Source organism: Neopelma chrysocephalum, unplaced genomic scaffold (genome assembly GCF_003984885.1).
Source record: "Neopelma chrysocephalum unplaced genomic scaffold, ASM398488v2 Primary Assembly neopelma1_24, whole genome shotgun sequence".
Lineage (NCBI taxonomy): Eukaryota > Metazoa > Chordata > Aves > Passeriformes > Pipridae > Neopelma > Neopelma chrysocephalum.
Window position 1 is genome coordinate 11484818 of NW_020897693.1, and position 16029 is coordinate 11500846.

General features: G+C 38.5%; 1 protein-coding gene across 2 annotated transcripts in view; it reads left to right on the forward strand.

The window, feature by feature from the left end:
- The window catches only part of LRP5 (LDL receptor related protein 5), a 137300-nt gene extending 122895 nt beyond the window's left edge, over positions 1–14405 (forward strand). For both annotated transcript variants that reach the window (XM_027703591.1, XM_027703601.1), the window contains exons 17-23: positions 1365–1490; positions 4193–4429; positions 4994–5104; positions 7701–7937; positions 9235–9374; positions 12210–12307; positions 12880–14405. In XM_027703591.1, coding sequence (XP_027559392.1) covers positions 1365–1490; positions 4193–4429; positions 4994–5104; positions 7701–7937; positions 9235–9374; positions 12210–12307; positions 12880–13141 — 1211 coding nt within the window. In that variant the 3' untranslated portion in view covers positions 13142–14405. The remainder of the gene's footprint in view (positions 1–1364; positions 1491–4192; positions 4430–4993; positions 5105–7700; positions 7938–9234; positions 9375–12209; positions 12308–12879) is intronic.
- Positions 14406–16029: the final 1624 nt, after the last annotated feature.

Here is a 16029-nt window from a genome sequence, read left to right on the forward strand (position 1 = left end):
CTGTAGTAGATTCTGTGTGCTAATCATGACCCAGATGTTCTTTCTTTCACAATACCCAGTTTTTCTTCTTCTGTGCCATTTCTCATGATTTTTTTATATTTCAGAGGTATTACTGAATGAAGCAAGAACTTTTTTCTTTAATTCTCAATACTCTTTAAAAAAGAGTTTTACCTCATGTGTTCATTTAAAATGAGGATTTTTGGGTTTGGTTTTTCTTTAATGGTAAGAGTACTGTTTCTTTTAAGTCACACTGAAAGGAATCCTATTTTGCAGCTGAAAACTCTTCTATGTAGGTATTTTCTGTTGCAACAGGAGAGTAAAAATACATATGCACATGTAAGTGTAAATGCATGCACTTCTTCTGCGAGCAACTCATGAATCAAACACTGTTTTAAATTAATAAGTGTAGGTGAAAGCAGGTTGCTGAGAAGCCTGGACAGGTGCAAAACAACTTTGGCAGAGAAATTATGTTATCTATAGTGTTTCTTCCCCATGGAAATTCTTAGCAGTAGTAAAGAATGCATTGTTCAGCATCATCACAAATAACACAGGGTATCACCCCACAGATTGCTCCAGCAGATGCTCAGCTGTCAACCTGAATAAGCAGGCCAGAGACTGGGTCTCTTCGTACTCTCTTGGGCTGGGGTTGTCAGACAGTGACTTCCCTTCTCTGTGCCTGTTTCTTATCCACCTAACGTTCATTTAAAATGATTCTATCAGGAGCTCTCATGTGCTCAGTGCTTCTGGGTAACTGATTGGGAACACAACCATGTAGCTTCCTATCTTTAAAAAAAATAAACTATGTGTGCCTATATTGCAGTTTTTTGAGTTGCAGGGAAGTTGAGGCACTGCATATTAAAGGAGAGTTGCTGGTGGGTTTAGGAGTTGCATTCTGCAGTGACTTATGTTAATTCTTGATGCCTACCCTAGAAATGCAGGTGGAATGTCTAGGTACGATGTAAATGCAGCCTTCTCAAATCTGCCTTTTCATTTCTCTTTACCTCAGCTCCCAAATTCTTTCCAGAAGTCCTTTAGAGGTCTCCATATCATAGAATGATTTGGGTTGGAAGGGACTTTGTAAAGGTCATCTAGTTCTGACCCCCCTGCAATGCGCAAGGACATCTTCAACTCGATCAGGTTGCTCATATCACTATGAGTTGAAGAAATGTAGTCCTTATGAAGTAGTAGATCAGCTTTTGAGCAGTGAACTGAAAAATCCTGCATTTATCTTCCTAATAATTTCTAGTGAAATCTTGGTTACTCAAACAGAAGTGATTTTTGAGTGGTTTCTGATTTTCCCCAAGCTAGGAATAGTTATAATTTCTTTTATGCTATGTAATATTCTTTTCTGTGTGTTTCACCAGCTGTGCATCCATGCTCCCGTGACAATGGTGGATGTTCACACATCTGCATTGCCAAAGGAGATGGAACTCCAAGATGTTCATGCCCCGAGCACCTTGTGCTTCTACAGAATCTCTTAACATGTGGAGGTGAGTTATATTTTAGTGCTGCTAATCAATTTATATCAAAAATATGGGAGTTGATTTTTGCATTCCTATCCAAAATGTGAATTTACACACAATTTTCCTATACGTGTTGTGTTACCTCGTGTTACATTACCTTTGATTCTCCTACCAGCTGTTTTCTGCTTCAGGTTTTGGGAATAGGTGACTTTTCATTGTGAGCACAATATTCTCGTTTGACCTTAAAATACTTTTATCTTCTACTGAGATTTTTATAATTGTATGATGTGACAGGTTTGTATTTTAAATAAGTGCTTATAAGATGATGACCTAGCAGCAGAAACTGTGCATATGATTCCCGCAGTATGATGCTTCAGTCTTTCAAATTAATTTGGCTGCATAACACAAAACACTGTACTAACTAGTTCTAAAATGTAGGCTCCATTGCAATTCTTTTTAATTAGGGTAGCTCTCCTCTTTCCACATGGTAGACATTTCCTCTAGCTTTCCATTTCACAATCTCAGGATTTTTGAAAACTGTTAACATTACACTTGCAGGGGGGATTCAAAACAAAACAAAACATTGTTTCTTTTTGGGAGGCATTAAATCTTAAGTCATTTGGCTCTGTTGGTCCTCTTGACTTCTTTCCATGTATTTATTTTGCTGTGGATTTCATTTTCTGGCTGAACTCTGACCTCTCATGGGACATTTATTTCCATGATAAACTGTTTTCTTTCCCATGACCACAACACACCATGTGGTTTTGGAGTAGTGGTGGTTACATAGGGGAGGCAGGGCAGATCAATCTAATTATACTTCTTGCTGTAGTGTTGTTGCACAACAAGGCCAGCCAGAGACTCTTACATTCCACCCCTTTGTATCTTCAGCTATAAATCTAAAAATTCAGGGACCTCCATTTCATTGCCTGGTTTTTTTTATTCTAATCATTCACTAAGCCTGCAACAACTTTTTAGCCTGTCTTGTCTGCCCTAGTAACAGCCAGTAGCCAGTGTTTCAAAATAACTTAGCTTTTTGGCTGGAGAACATTTGTCCATGTACTCTTATGAATACTTTTGTCATGTTTTTAAATGTAAGCTTGTGCTTGCCAAGTACAACCATAATGCAACATTAAATGTGGTTTTACATGCAGAAGTAGTAATCTGTCTGTTGAATTATCTAAACAGCACACTCATATCAAAATTTAATTCAAGAATTATCTTAATGTGTGCATCCTGCATCTTTATCTTACCTACAGCCGTCAGGCTATATTTGTAGTTTTTATATTGCTACTCCAAATAATCATAAATGACAAACTTAAAAAATTGTAATTTTTTTCAAAAACCAAGAACGTTTGTATTTTTACTTGCATTTTGTTTTTCAAGCTCTTGATTATAGTTGAGTCTCGTTCTTGAACATTTCTCCCAATGAAGGAAGGACACCAGCACTTTAAAATTGCTTGCATGTAACTGCATAATTCTAGCATTTTTAACACCATCCTCAGAAGTAAAAATACTCATACAAAAGTCTTGCCATTGGTTACACCTAAGAAGCTTTCTTTATGGTGTGTTCTTTGTCAAGTCCATTCTTGACCCTGAATCTTAACAAAAGCTCGTTGGGTTTTCAGAGGAGTGCTGCCATTCAGTGTCAGAGCATGCGTCCATCTTGCTCATATTGTTGTCACAGAGAGCGTATGATGTGATACTTTGTTAATCCATGTGGTAAAGCATCTACTTAGAGCATTGTTGGCAACAGCAGCTGTGGGGACTAGTGACTACCCCTGTTAACTGCTTTAATTACATCACAGGGTTTGGACCCAGCAACTTTTGAAAGCAGTGGAAGTGTGTCTGTTTGCAGCAGGGGTATTTTGAGATGTCCCCCTCATTTTCACCATAAACAGTTGCTACTGAGACACAACTGAATGACTTATACACTGTCTGTTTCTTTCATTGATACCAATGGTGAAAAAGTGTGTGCTAACTTGCTGTATGTAAGAATCTGGAACGTTTTTTGCAGTAGATTCTTGATCTGCGTTATCTTTACCTTCTGACATTCTGAAGAAAGTAACTATGAATGCCTTATTACAGCATAATTGTTGCATCTCTGTATGGGGTTGTAGCTCCTGCTTAAAGCTGTCAGTGCATGATTGCACCTTAAGCTTAACAATATGGATGTGGAATGGAGTGATACCAGGATCTTGGGGTCCACGAAAAGTCAAATTTGAAGGAAGTCTCAGCTTTGTTAGGTCCAACAAACATAAAATTGGCTGTGCACAAGTTCCAGTGTTCTGTCTTTGTAGTGAAAGAATATAAGATTAGATCTGCTCCTTAGACTACTCTCTGAACCTCCACTGACCTGCTGCTCAGAGACTTTCCAGCAAGAGGACTTAGCTTAATGTGTAACACTCCTTTACATATATTTTTTTATCCATTCATATTTTTCAATTCTTATCTGACTCAGGAATTTGTTTGTGGAGAAACCACAGGAAAAAAAGAGAAACAGATATTGTGCAAGTAGATATTATATGGTTTAGGTGTATTCATTGCCAATTAACCGTGTGTGTCAGGTTTTTTGATGAAGAATTGGCCCAGGCTAATATAATTGCAGGGATTAGAATTATTTAGAATGTGGTTTGCAATCAGAAATTGAGTATTCCTTTGAATTTGTGTCACACTTTGTTGTAAGGGATAAATTTGAATATACAAATGTGATTTGTTTTCTTTTTCTACAGAACCTCCAACTTGTTCCCCAGACCAGTTTACCTGTGCAACTGGAGAGATTGACTGTATCCCAATGGCATGGCGGTGTGATGGATTTCCTGAATGTGATGACCAGAGTGATGAAGACAGTTGCCCCATATGCTCTGCATCCCAGTTCCAGTGTGAGAAGGGACAGTGTATTGATGCACACTTGCGATGTAATGGAGAAATTGACTGTCAAGATAAATCTGATGAAGCAGATTGTGATAGTAAGATTAGTTTTCCTGAACTCATGGTTCTAACATAAGCATTCATTTGGGATTCTAACTGTTCTTGAAATATATAGATACAAATCCTTTTTGCTGAGACATAGGTTCCTGAATATAGATAAGAAATTCAGCAGTTATTTAGCAAAGTTATATTATACAGATCTACATAAGATAGTATGGACTGCATAAGGTTTTATAATATGTCAAGTTACTACATTTTGTTAACATGTCAGTTCATCAGCTACACTTTGTTAGTTACTGGAAGACATTCTTGCTGATTCGATCTCAGTTTAGCCTCAACAGGACTGATTTGATAAAGATAGGGATTATTGGGATCAGAATTTTATTTTAGCCCCACTGAGTAGGATGTATAAGTGCAAGAAGGAAGATTCAGATATATGCAGACTTGCAATTTTCCCACAGCAGCAAAGCAGGTGTTCTGGTACCTACCTGATCGTAATATAAAATGCACTGTGCCTTCATGTCTCACTTATTTCTGTTTTCTTAAGGCACTGAAATGCTCCCATGCTGTCAGTACTTAATCTTTTCTTTCTTTATGTGCAGCAATTTGTCTACCCAATCAGTTCCGATGTGCAAGTGGCCAGTGCATCCTCCTGAAGCAACAGTGTGACTCCTTTCCAGATTGTATTGATGGTTCTGATGAGCTTATGTGTGGTGAGATGTCTTTTCTTGAGATTCAAGTCTTGTGTTCAGTCATAATGTCCTACATCGCTATGCAGAGTTCTGATCTTTGCAGAGTAATATTCTTTCAGGGAAGCCTAGTGAATCAACACTACCTTCTTTAGATCTGTACTTAGGGGAACTTGATTCGACTGTGCTCCGTACCTTGGAAGTTGCAGAGGTGCTGCTAAGCTTGGGGTGGCTTTTAAAGATGTGCAGCCCTATCCACTGCAATTACAGGGTCAAGCTAGAGTTAATTATTTGGAGGAACTAGCATGCAATGAACAAGTGTCCACAAGAGACCACAAATCAGTCTCTTAAAGTGGAGGTGGGAAAAGAATATAAGGAGAGACCTTGATTTTTCTGGGAAAAAATGTTAACTTTGAATTCTCATGGCAGTAGGTATGTGCAAGTTACAGACACACTGATGGCAGTTGCTATAATAGTCCTTAGACCGTTTGTTATTTTGCAGTCCCAAGTGGACAGTAAAATTCACTTGCTTGTGGTTCTCTTGCAGTTTCCATCTTTTTGCACTGTTGAGGTGACTAATGCATGAAGTTTTCAGGTAACAGGACAGATAAAGGGAGCATTTAGTAGCACACAAGTGGTTTAGCAAAATATTTGAAACATAGCATTTTAGAATAAAAGCAAATACATGCGCTGATCTGTCTGTGGTTCATTATGAACTAATACCTTGGTTTGGGTTTGTGTAGAGAAATGCTGCACTTATGTTGCCTATAGGACCAACCTTAGCTGATTGCAGAGGTTTTAACATCTTAGAGTCTTGTCGGGTTTTGAAGTTGTCAGAAGCTGTGCCACTGCTGAGATGAGAGGAGGAGTCACCAGGTTTGGTCCAGGGTAACCTTGGTTTTTTCTTCCATCTTCATGGTAGGTACTACAAGGAAAAGTATATTTCATGGATAAGAGTGGTGAAAAGAGCCCAAGTGCTGAATAGAAAAAAAGGCTAAAAGAATGGAGGCAAAAGGTTTGGGAAATTTCAGACTGAACCTGGTTCTCCCGTATCTTCCATTTACCTCTCAGCTTTCACCCAGTTACCCTAGTTCCCTGGATAATACAAAGTCACTTCTTCCTTTTTTTTTTAGTTTCTTTGTGCACTTGGCAAACTTTCGTGCTGCAGTTTTAATGCAGCTGTTTCCTGTTTGCACTTTGGGTCCAGTCCTTCAATTAGATCTTAAATTATTTAAATGTGTCTTTGTGTAGACATAAGATTGTCTCTTCTGGAGTCTCATTGTGGAACAGAGCATTCTGTGGTTTCCCACTTGACTGAGGGAAAGAACTCAAGTAGGGAATAAAAATGATTGCTACCTCCTAGATAAGAATCTTGTATTCAAAAGAAGCTAGGTTTAACCAAAATGAGATTTGTGTGTTTTAAAATAGCTTATTTGGGAACATGTTTTCATTTTGGCTTTGTTTTTTTCTGGTATCACAGCTGAACTAATCTGACTTTTTGAAAGTTAGGACCTTAGCTGACATAAAAGCTGTCATGCACTAATAAGTGTGAAAAGAGATAAAGATTTTAGGATAGCAATGAGTTCTTGATGCTGAGCTGTTAAGAGTTTATTTGTATTTCCCTTATATTCCTTCTCAAACTTCAGTTGTTTTTCATTCCCTTCCACTGCAGTGGAAACCAGAACCACTGGAGAAAAATTTTGTGAAGGGAAGTCTTCAATCTTATATAAACCCTTTCACTCTTACAACTTCATTAAGGGGGGGGATCTATATCTTGAACTGAGCACGTAAAATTGATAGGCTTTGGACAAGTTTATTTTTATTTTTTCATTTTTTGAATATATCTATTTGTGGGAATCACATGGAAAAAATCACTTTCCCTGAAGAACATTGCATATGTGAAAAATAGAGGCGTAAGGTTTATCTGACAAGAATTTTTAATGTGTTACCCATAATCAGGGAGAGATACTATGTGTAGCTCATCTCAAATACTGCAGCACTTTTTATTTTTTAACATTGGGCTATAATGGGGGGGGAATAACAAGTATTTGAGATACTCTGGGTTGTGTTTTCCTTGCAGTTTGGAAGGTGGGTTTTTTTGCAAGCAAGTCATATTTTAGGAAGGAAAAGTATTCTGTTTTAAGACCTATATTAGCTAGGAAGAGATCCACTGCTTAATACATATGGTAGCTTCCCTACTGGTAAAGTTTCAAATTTTTTTAAATGTTATTGCTAGTCCAAATGGCTTTTGAGAGAGCAGATTCCTGACTAAGGACTTAAGAAGCATCCTGTATCTTTGAGCCATAGTCTTTGGAGGGAGGGAAAGAAAAGGAAACTTTATAGGTTGTTGTTATATCAAGATGACAAGTAATCCTGTTACAAGATTAATTGCTAGACAAAAAGGAGAGTACTTTGCTCATACTGCTTTATGGAGGGGGGGAGGAAGCATGAAGTCTTTTGCGTTGAATCAGAGTATATGCCTGAGTGTGATGCAGATACTTTTAAAGACACTGTGTGAATGACTGAGCTGATTTGCTACCTGAGCTCCAGGACAGCAGCATATATACTGCTCCGTGTTTAATGACTGACCTCCATTGTTTTTTTTCTCCTCTCTTTCCAGAAAAATCAAAACCAGCCTCAGATGAGTCACAGCCACACAGTAGTGCCATCGGTCCTGTCATTGGTATAATACTGTCACTTTTTGTCGTGGGAGGAATGTACTTTGTTTGCCAGCGAGTGGTGTGTCAGCGCTATGCTGGGCCCAACAGTCCTTTTCCACATGAGTATGTCAGTGGCACCCCTCATGTCCCTCTTAATTTTATTGCTCCGGGAAGTTCTCAGCACGGCACTTTTACTGGTAAGGATGCTAAGGACCTTGCATTTAACCAGTACCATTACATTGTCTGGATTTCAAGTTTTACAGATCATTAAGAGTGCTAGCTGTGGAGTTTTCAAAGAACAGAAATTAGATGTTGATCTGCTCAGTGGTTTTGGGATATGCAATATTGGAAACTAAGACTGCATGTGTCATTCAGTGTCCTAGTGTGAGCTCTGTGGGATTGTTCTTTGTGCCTTGTATTCAGATGTCCTTCTGTTTGTCCTGTCCATCAAAGGTCTTTACACAGTTGTGTCCTGTCTGCTTAGGATGGGTAAATTAATCTACAGTGGAAAGAAGAGGAGTAAAGAAGTGAAGCAGCTTAGTTTACTGTAGCAGTTTAGCTTACTGTAATACCAAAAAAGTAGGGGATAAACCTCCCCCACCGAAGTTACACCAGCAAATGTGGAAGAACACAAGGAGTCTGGGTGGGGTTTTGCAGTCTGGCTACTCATTGCCTGAAGTGTAATGAAAACATCCCCTTTGGTTTAGCCCATCTCTGAGACAGCTTTGCTGTTTGCTTTTGGACAAGGTATTTATTCTCTCTCTATCTCAGTCCCACATCTGTAAAACTGCAAAACTTCTCTACCTTGTAAAGGATTCAAAGCATCCATTTGGAGAAGTGCATGCAGCTAAATTCTAAGAAGTTCCCAAACTAAACTCTTGTATTAGCACTGAATAGTCTGACAGGAAGGAGCTGAAAATGAATTGTCTGAATTAAGTGTATATTGGAGTAAAACAGATTGCAGAATATTCTCTTCCCTTTTCCTAAATCCAGATTTCCTTCCTTTTGTCTCTGCTGGTTTTCAATTTTAGCTGTGATTATTTTCAATAAAAATAGTTGGGTTTTGCAGTTTTTCGTGTACTTGAAATTGAATTTCTTGGGATGGAAATGAAAACTAGCTTGTTTTTCTTGGGCATTGTATGGTACTTTTTTTTGCAAATGCCTAAGTTTGTTTAATTAGAAAATTTCTTAGTTAACAATTTGGGTGAAAAGTTTGAATCAACTGTTCTGGAAATTCCTTTCTCATCAGGGTGAGAGTAGATTGTGAAAAGTTCAGTGCTTCAGTGAGACAATAGGTGGTCTGAGGGTGGGGTGTTTTCTTTACAAAAAGTGTTTTTCCTGGTAATCCTGAAGTTTTTACATAAAACACTCTTCCCAAAGTGACAACCATTATCATTGCACGGGTTTGCAAAGCTATGGATTTGTTTTATGTTTTTCATTGGTAAATCAAATTGTGGTTTATCTAACCTTGTTTTCCTGTCTGTTTCAACACAGGCATCTCTTGTGGAAAGTCCATGATTAGCTCCATGAGTCTCATGGGAGGAAGCAGTGGTGCCCCACTGTATGACAGAAACCATGTTACTGGAGCCTCTTCAAGTAGCTCATCCAGCACTAAAGCCACTTTCTACCCACAGGTATGTCTTGAAAGTATACTTGTGAGCTAGGTATCTCCTCCTTCTGAAGAAAAGAAAGATGAAAATTTGTGCTACCAAATAGAATGTTAAGAACTGTTATTCTTGGGTGTTACAATTTATGATATAGAGGCCCAGTTCAACACTCGATGAACTTCACGAAAGGGCTTTGTTGTAGTCCATCAGGATTATACAGTGCTATGTGGTGTCTAAAATGTTTTGTTATTAGAATGATACTCAGCTGGTTTATTCCCAGACATTGCTGTTCTTCCCTTGGAGATGCCACCTCCTTTGTTCTTTGTAAAGTCTGATGTCAGTGGCCCAGTGACATTTTGCACTGCATAATGCTGCAGGCACACATGGAATAATAAGGCAAACAAGACGCAACAGGACTGGAATGCAAACGCATGTGAAATAAGCTTGACTGTCTGTTTAGATAAAGTGTCGATTGTTGATTCAGAAAACCAAGTGCATGCACTGGGGGAAAACACTGGTACAGCAGTGTAAAGCAGAAATTGCTTTGCTTGCGTTTTTCTGCTAAAAAATTCAGCTCCATTTCTGGCTTTTAAGTGTTGGAAGTGACAGAATTTTAGTCACCTATCACATTTTCATGAATTCAAAGATGTATAGCAAGAATGGAAATTCTGTATGAATACATAGAAGTACAAAAAGGTTACTGTTTACCAGCATTTTGTCATGACAGTTTTTTTCCTTAGTGCTCCTGAGCAATACATTCACTCTTACACTCACACAAGCTGCCAGAGTTGATCTGCCAGCTATGCAGGTGATTTTTCAGTAGTATTGAATTAGGAGCCCACATGAATGTGTGGGTTTATGTGCATTTGTGTTTACTTGTAAACTATTATGCTATATGTGGGCATTTTCACTGATAGTGTTTCAGCAAGTGACAAAGGTGCTCTCTATCCCCTTTAAGAAGGACAAAGATGGAAACGAGAGGCTTGTGAACTTATCTATTGATAAGGTAAAATTAGTTACTTCTTGCATTACCTTCTCTGTGAAGCCATTAAGAAGCTAGTCACAGCTAGCAGACATTTGGAACTCAGCAGCCCTTCTAATTTAGCCTGTCTCATGCTTCACCAGTGTCTCTCTAACTGAACAATTTCATGCTCGTACCTGATTGATGTATCAGTGCCACACTAAAAAGGATGAACAGAAAAAACGCTTACTTAAATAAAGCCTGAAAGAGAAAAGAAGCCCAAGAACTGATCTGCCTGTGTGATTCTATGGGATCTGTGTTGGTCAAAGGATCGACTGTTCTGTTTGATTTCTGGCCTACGCTAATCTGACTGTTGCTGGAAATTCTTCTTCCGTGCTTTCCCACTCTGGGCTATGTCAGCCAGGGCCTGCAAGGGATGATATCAACCTTTCCTTTATGAAAGGCATGCTGGATTCTTAGAAGGAAGCTAAAGTTACATTAAAGTTACTGCTTAATCCAAATGTTGTGGTGAGTTCTGCCTGGTAGCTGATTACCCAGCTTTATGTTAATAATCGAAAGGACAGATCTGAGGACCTAGTTGTCTTGGCTTTTTTGTTTTGTTTTTACACATCTTTGCGTTAATGAGAGATGCTCCGGTGAATAGAGCCTGGAAAAGAATCAATGAAGTTATACCAGTTTATATACATGAGAACCTGGCCACAGGCATCCTGGCTGACATGGTTTGCTGTATTTAATCTCAACATGAAGTGATATTGGTGCAGCTTAGGGTTTTAGTAGGAGCAAATCCGAAAGTAGCATGCAGTGCTCCTCCAAGGAAGAGGATTTCTGGAAGATACTCTTGGAGCAATTACTCATTATTCTCCACACCTGGCAACAAGCTTGTCTCCTTTCACATGAATCTGGATGCAGGGCTTGTCAGTATTAGTAACAATGGGCTCAACTCAATGGTCAGGAATCATTTTGCTGCACAGTGAAGACAGAAACAATGATCTCCACTCCAGTGATTTTAGAGTATTATTATGGGAGAAAAGCAGAGACAGAGGAAGGATGGTGACTGTGGCAGGCCATGATTTGGCAGAATTCCCAGGACAGGCAGTGTACGAGATGGTCACATCAGTAGCAAGGATCAATCAACAGCAATGGTGCAATTTTCCACACTGGAATGGGTGAAGCATTCTTCTTGGGTTTAGGCCAATGTCCTGCTGGCCATGTCAGGGGTTCTGCTTCCTGCTAGAGGAAGAAGCCTAAATTATTCTGAATCATGCTAAACTTTTTTTCTTATGTGAAGGTTACCAGCAACTGGGTATATGCACACATAGGCAGGCTATAATTATATTTTAGCTCGTAGGCTTTTTGCATTGTGAACTGTGCCAAAATGATACGTTTACAGAACAGCAGTAAAAATGAAACATTCAGGGAAGGATGGAGTTGTATTATTATAGTAAAGGAACTTGGCTTCCTGACCCTATTATTGACTGGGGGTATGTTTAGGGGCTGGGAGGGAAATGTACTTTTTTTCCCATTAGCATCTGCTGAGGATGCTACCAGTCCTTATGTCCAAGTGAGTGCACTGAGGTTCAGCAAAACTGGGTCTAATTTTCAGCTTTACTCCAGCCTTCCAGCATAATAACGGATATGGCAAAGAAGAAAATGCCCTGTACTTTGAGAACTTTGAAGGCCTGCACTGTACCTAAGTCCAAAGTAATGAACTCTTGTAATGAACTCTGATCTTTAAAAATGCATTAACCCATCCAAGCAGCAAGGAGAGGAAACTAGGATAAGGATGATTGACAGGGTTAAGGCATAAATAATATTTTCAAACTAAATAAAGTTGTATAATTAACCCAAAGTTTCACACTTCTTTTTCTTCTTTTTCCTAGATCTTGAATCCACCTCCTTCCCCAGCTACTGATCGCTCCCTGTATAATGCAGAGATGTTTTATTCCTCAAACATTCCTTCAAACACAAGATCATACAGGTACAGTTCAGATAAAAAGGTTTGCCAAATTTTCTATTGATCTGCCTTTAATTTTAGACCTTAAGTAATATGTTCTTGTTCAGACATGACTTTGTTTAAAAATCCTTTTCCTCTTAATAAATGACCATTCAAATTATGTATGTTCTATTCCTGTGCAACAGTCACTGACCATCCTGTATAGAGAAGGTTGGTGTTCTCTGTCCGTTTCTTAAAGCTGATCTTAAAACTCTTTGATAAGTCTTGAGGATAAGCCTAAATATATACATATATAAATATAAAAATATAAATAAACCTATTTCTAAGTGACTGGGCTAAATGGTCATGGTGGTCTCCTCAGGCAGGTTAGGGGCTGGAAGAACGTGCTGCTGGCTGAGGATACTTATGCCATTCAAATTTAACACAGTTCAGATACTTCCTGTTGGATTGCTCTGAAAGCCTGAATTAAGGCTCACACAGTATTAGTGAGCAGGCATCTTGACTGAGCACACAGAGCTGTTCATTTTCAATCTCTTTCTGTTTTCCTCAGATTGCAATTAATGCATGTGCTTTATTTTCTTTTTTTTTTTTTGCAGGCCATACCTTATACGAGGGATAGCTCCACCCACAACCCCATGCAGCACAGATGTTTGTGACAGTGACTATACTACCAGTCGATGGAAGGCCAACAAATACTATATAGATTTAAATTCAGACTCAGATCCTTATCCCCCTCCGCCCACACCTCGCAGTCAGTACATGTCGGCAGAAGAAAGTTGCCCTCCGTCTCCTGCCACGGAACGAAGCTATTTTCACCTCTATCCCCCTCCACCCTCTCCTTGTACAGACTCTTCATGACCTCAACAGAAGGAACTTTTCCTGTAAATATTTTAAAATATGAACAGATTTAAAATATATATTTTATGATTTAAAAATAAATCTGGGTGGGAATTAAACAAAACTAAATGTGAATAAAAATGGGTGGGAGGGATGGGGCTGTGAAAAATTGTACAGAGGAAGAATATTTATAAAATTGATTTTTTTAACTTAATTTCCATTCTTTTGTGCCATATTTGCCTTTTTGAAGTCATGTAACTGACTCGGTCTCCAAAGGATTTGGGGAGGGAATGTTGAGACTTTCTGCATTTTTAAGTCACCTTTTTACATGCAAAGTTTATGTAGTTCTTTTTATTAATGTGAAACAAGAAAACGAAGTGGCTTGTGAGAGGAGGAGGCGTCTAAAGAAAGATGCAGGTTTATCTGTAGAGAAGTAATACACATTTAAGTACAATTGTCAGTATCATCCCTTCACCACCACTGGGAGAAAACATGCATGATCACAACCCTTAGATGCTCCTGTTTGCAAGTGAGCTGAATGCTTGCCAGCAGAATTTGAGTGCCGAGACCTGAATTTTAAACTTCCTTCTGCATTTGCTTAAGCATTGAACTGAAAGAATTCTTCTTTTGGCCAAACCTTCCAGCTTAACTAAACCCACAGGCGTCATGTCCTACCTCATGTCAGTACCACTCTGCACGTGACCAATTCTGTAACTGATTCAAGTTAAATAAGATAACCAGTCCTAAAAAACTTTGTTTAGTTCTGATCAGTTCTCCACTTGACTGGGTGAATGGTAGCAGAAGCAGTTGTATTGATTTGTGGGTGAGAGCAAAGGTCAAGTTTAAGGTGGTATTTAAGAGAAGAGAAATGCCCAATAAACTGCAGATTTGGTCAGACTCACCATTTTAAATGTGATCAAACCAAGCTCCTTCATCCTTCCTTGTGAAGCTCTGATGGCTGTCTGGGAAGACGCTGAAATAGCCAGCTGGTTCTCAAAAGACAGTGCTAGTTCTCTTTTTCCCAGAAGTCCAGTAATCACTGTGCCAGGTCTCTGAGATATTCACCTGTGTTGATTTGATCAGAGAATTGCTTCATCTCTTAATGTCCATTTTCCAAGTGGAATTGTCACTTGTATTCACATAAGGAGAGTTGTTTGAGTTTTAATCAGTGTTTGTAGAAAATGGTATCTGCATAGCTCAAATTAAAAATGCATTCAAACAGTTTAGTCATATTTCACAGAAATTTGCCACGTAATTCAGATTTAGAAATAGACAGAAAAAAAAAGAACAGAGGGAGAAAAGACAAATACTCATTTACTCTTTGTGTTGAAATACAAAAGATGAACTCTAATACAAACTGTTGTAACCTAAGGACATCAAGATCAGCAAAGTGCTTGTGTTCCCAACTCCTAGCAAAAGAACCCCTTTGGGAATGGGGGAGCTAGAATCAGTCCCTTTCAAATTCAGAAGATAAATTTTTGCTTTGATTGCTCTTTTGCTGTAGCAAAAGGGATTGGGTATTGTTATGGCACTTTATAAATTCAGCACTGGTAATGATAATGTAAGTGCCTCCTTGGGACATCTGAGGGAAGTTCTGAATATGCAAACTTGCACCTGTTTCTGCAGCTGCTGAATTACAGATGCGTTGGGCCTCTGACAGCTTTAATATTGACGGCAACAATGAAAACTTCTTGTTTGAACTTAAATTGTAACTTGGTTTTGGGTCTTTTTAGCAAGTTACTTGAGAGCACATAAGAGAAACCCTACAACTCTGGGAGAGAGGTCTTTATTGTGGTGGTGGAAGGGCTGGGACCACCGTGTTCTGGTCTAGTTTGTGTTTATTACTCCAGATCTGTTCTTCCTGTCTGTATAGTTCAAGGATAGGATTTGTGCTGTCACTGACTGCTGTCAATGAAACTCTTAAAGTAGGTTTTACTATCTTATCACTAAATTTTTCCTTGAGAAATTAAGCACAAAGAAGATGTCCGTGGTTTTTCATAGAGAAAAGTACAGAAAGGGAGAATACAGCACTGGAGTTCAAGAATGGATTCTTTCCTCATCCCCTATGAAGATTAGTAATTTTGTAGTATGCCATGTTGGGCAAGATCATAGTTTGTTTACTCTTGGCGTGACTTGGTACATCTCTGAACTAGTGGTTTGGTGAAAAAAAGCAATTATCACATGATCATGTTTCAATTAACTAAATTAGGAATATAGATGCACAGAATATTTTATGAACCACAACAGTCATATAAATGTTTATTTTTTCTGCATTACGGCAGTTGGTAGTCCAATATCATATCATATGTAATTTTCTGGAGGATAACTATTCACTGTTTATAATGAATTCATTAGCTGTTTTGTGTTACAATTCTAGCTTAGAGAAATACCTAATTAATTTTCCTGTATTCCTGTGATGACACTGGATGCAAAATTACTTCAATTTTTTTTTTGTTAAACCACTGATCTTTTTTAAGAGCCACAACTATAACAAGCATAACCACTTCATCTGAAGACTTGTATCCTATTACAAACCTTAGAATTGAGTCCAAGAAAATTATCATTCTTGCTGAGAGCTAAACTTTCTTAAATGTCACATTCTTTTGGAGCTTAAGTGTTCAGAAGGAAGGAAGCATTTGCTGAATGGGGTAAATTAAGTGTACATTTTTATTTCAGTTGAACATTCATAGCCTCTTGCTGCTGATGTTTGCTGAGAAATTCCCTCCTCTGAGGCACCTGAAATTTGGTGAACAGAATCTAAGCCCCATATTGCTCCATAATACTGACATTAAAAGCCTCTTCCAAAAAAGATTGTATAAAAATTTAGCATCTTAACTTTTAAATACTAAATACTGGATTTGATTGCTGTAGACTGCTGCTGCACTGTAGAGTGCAGTAGATTACTGCAC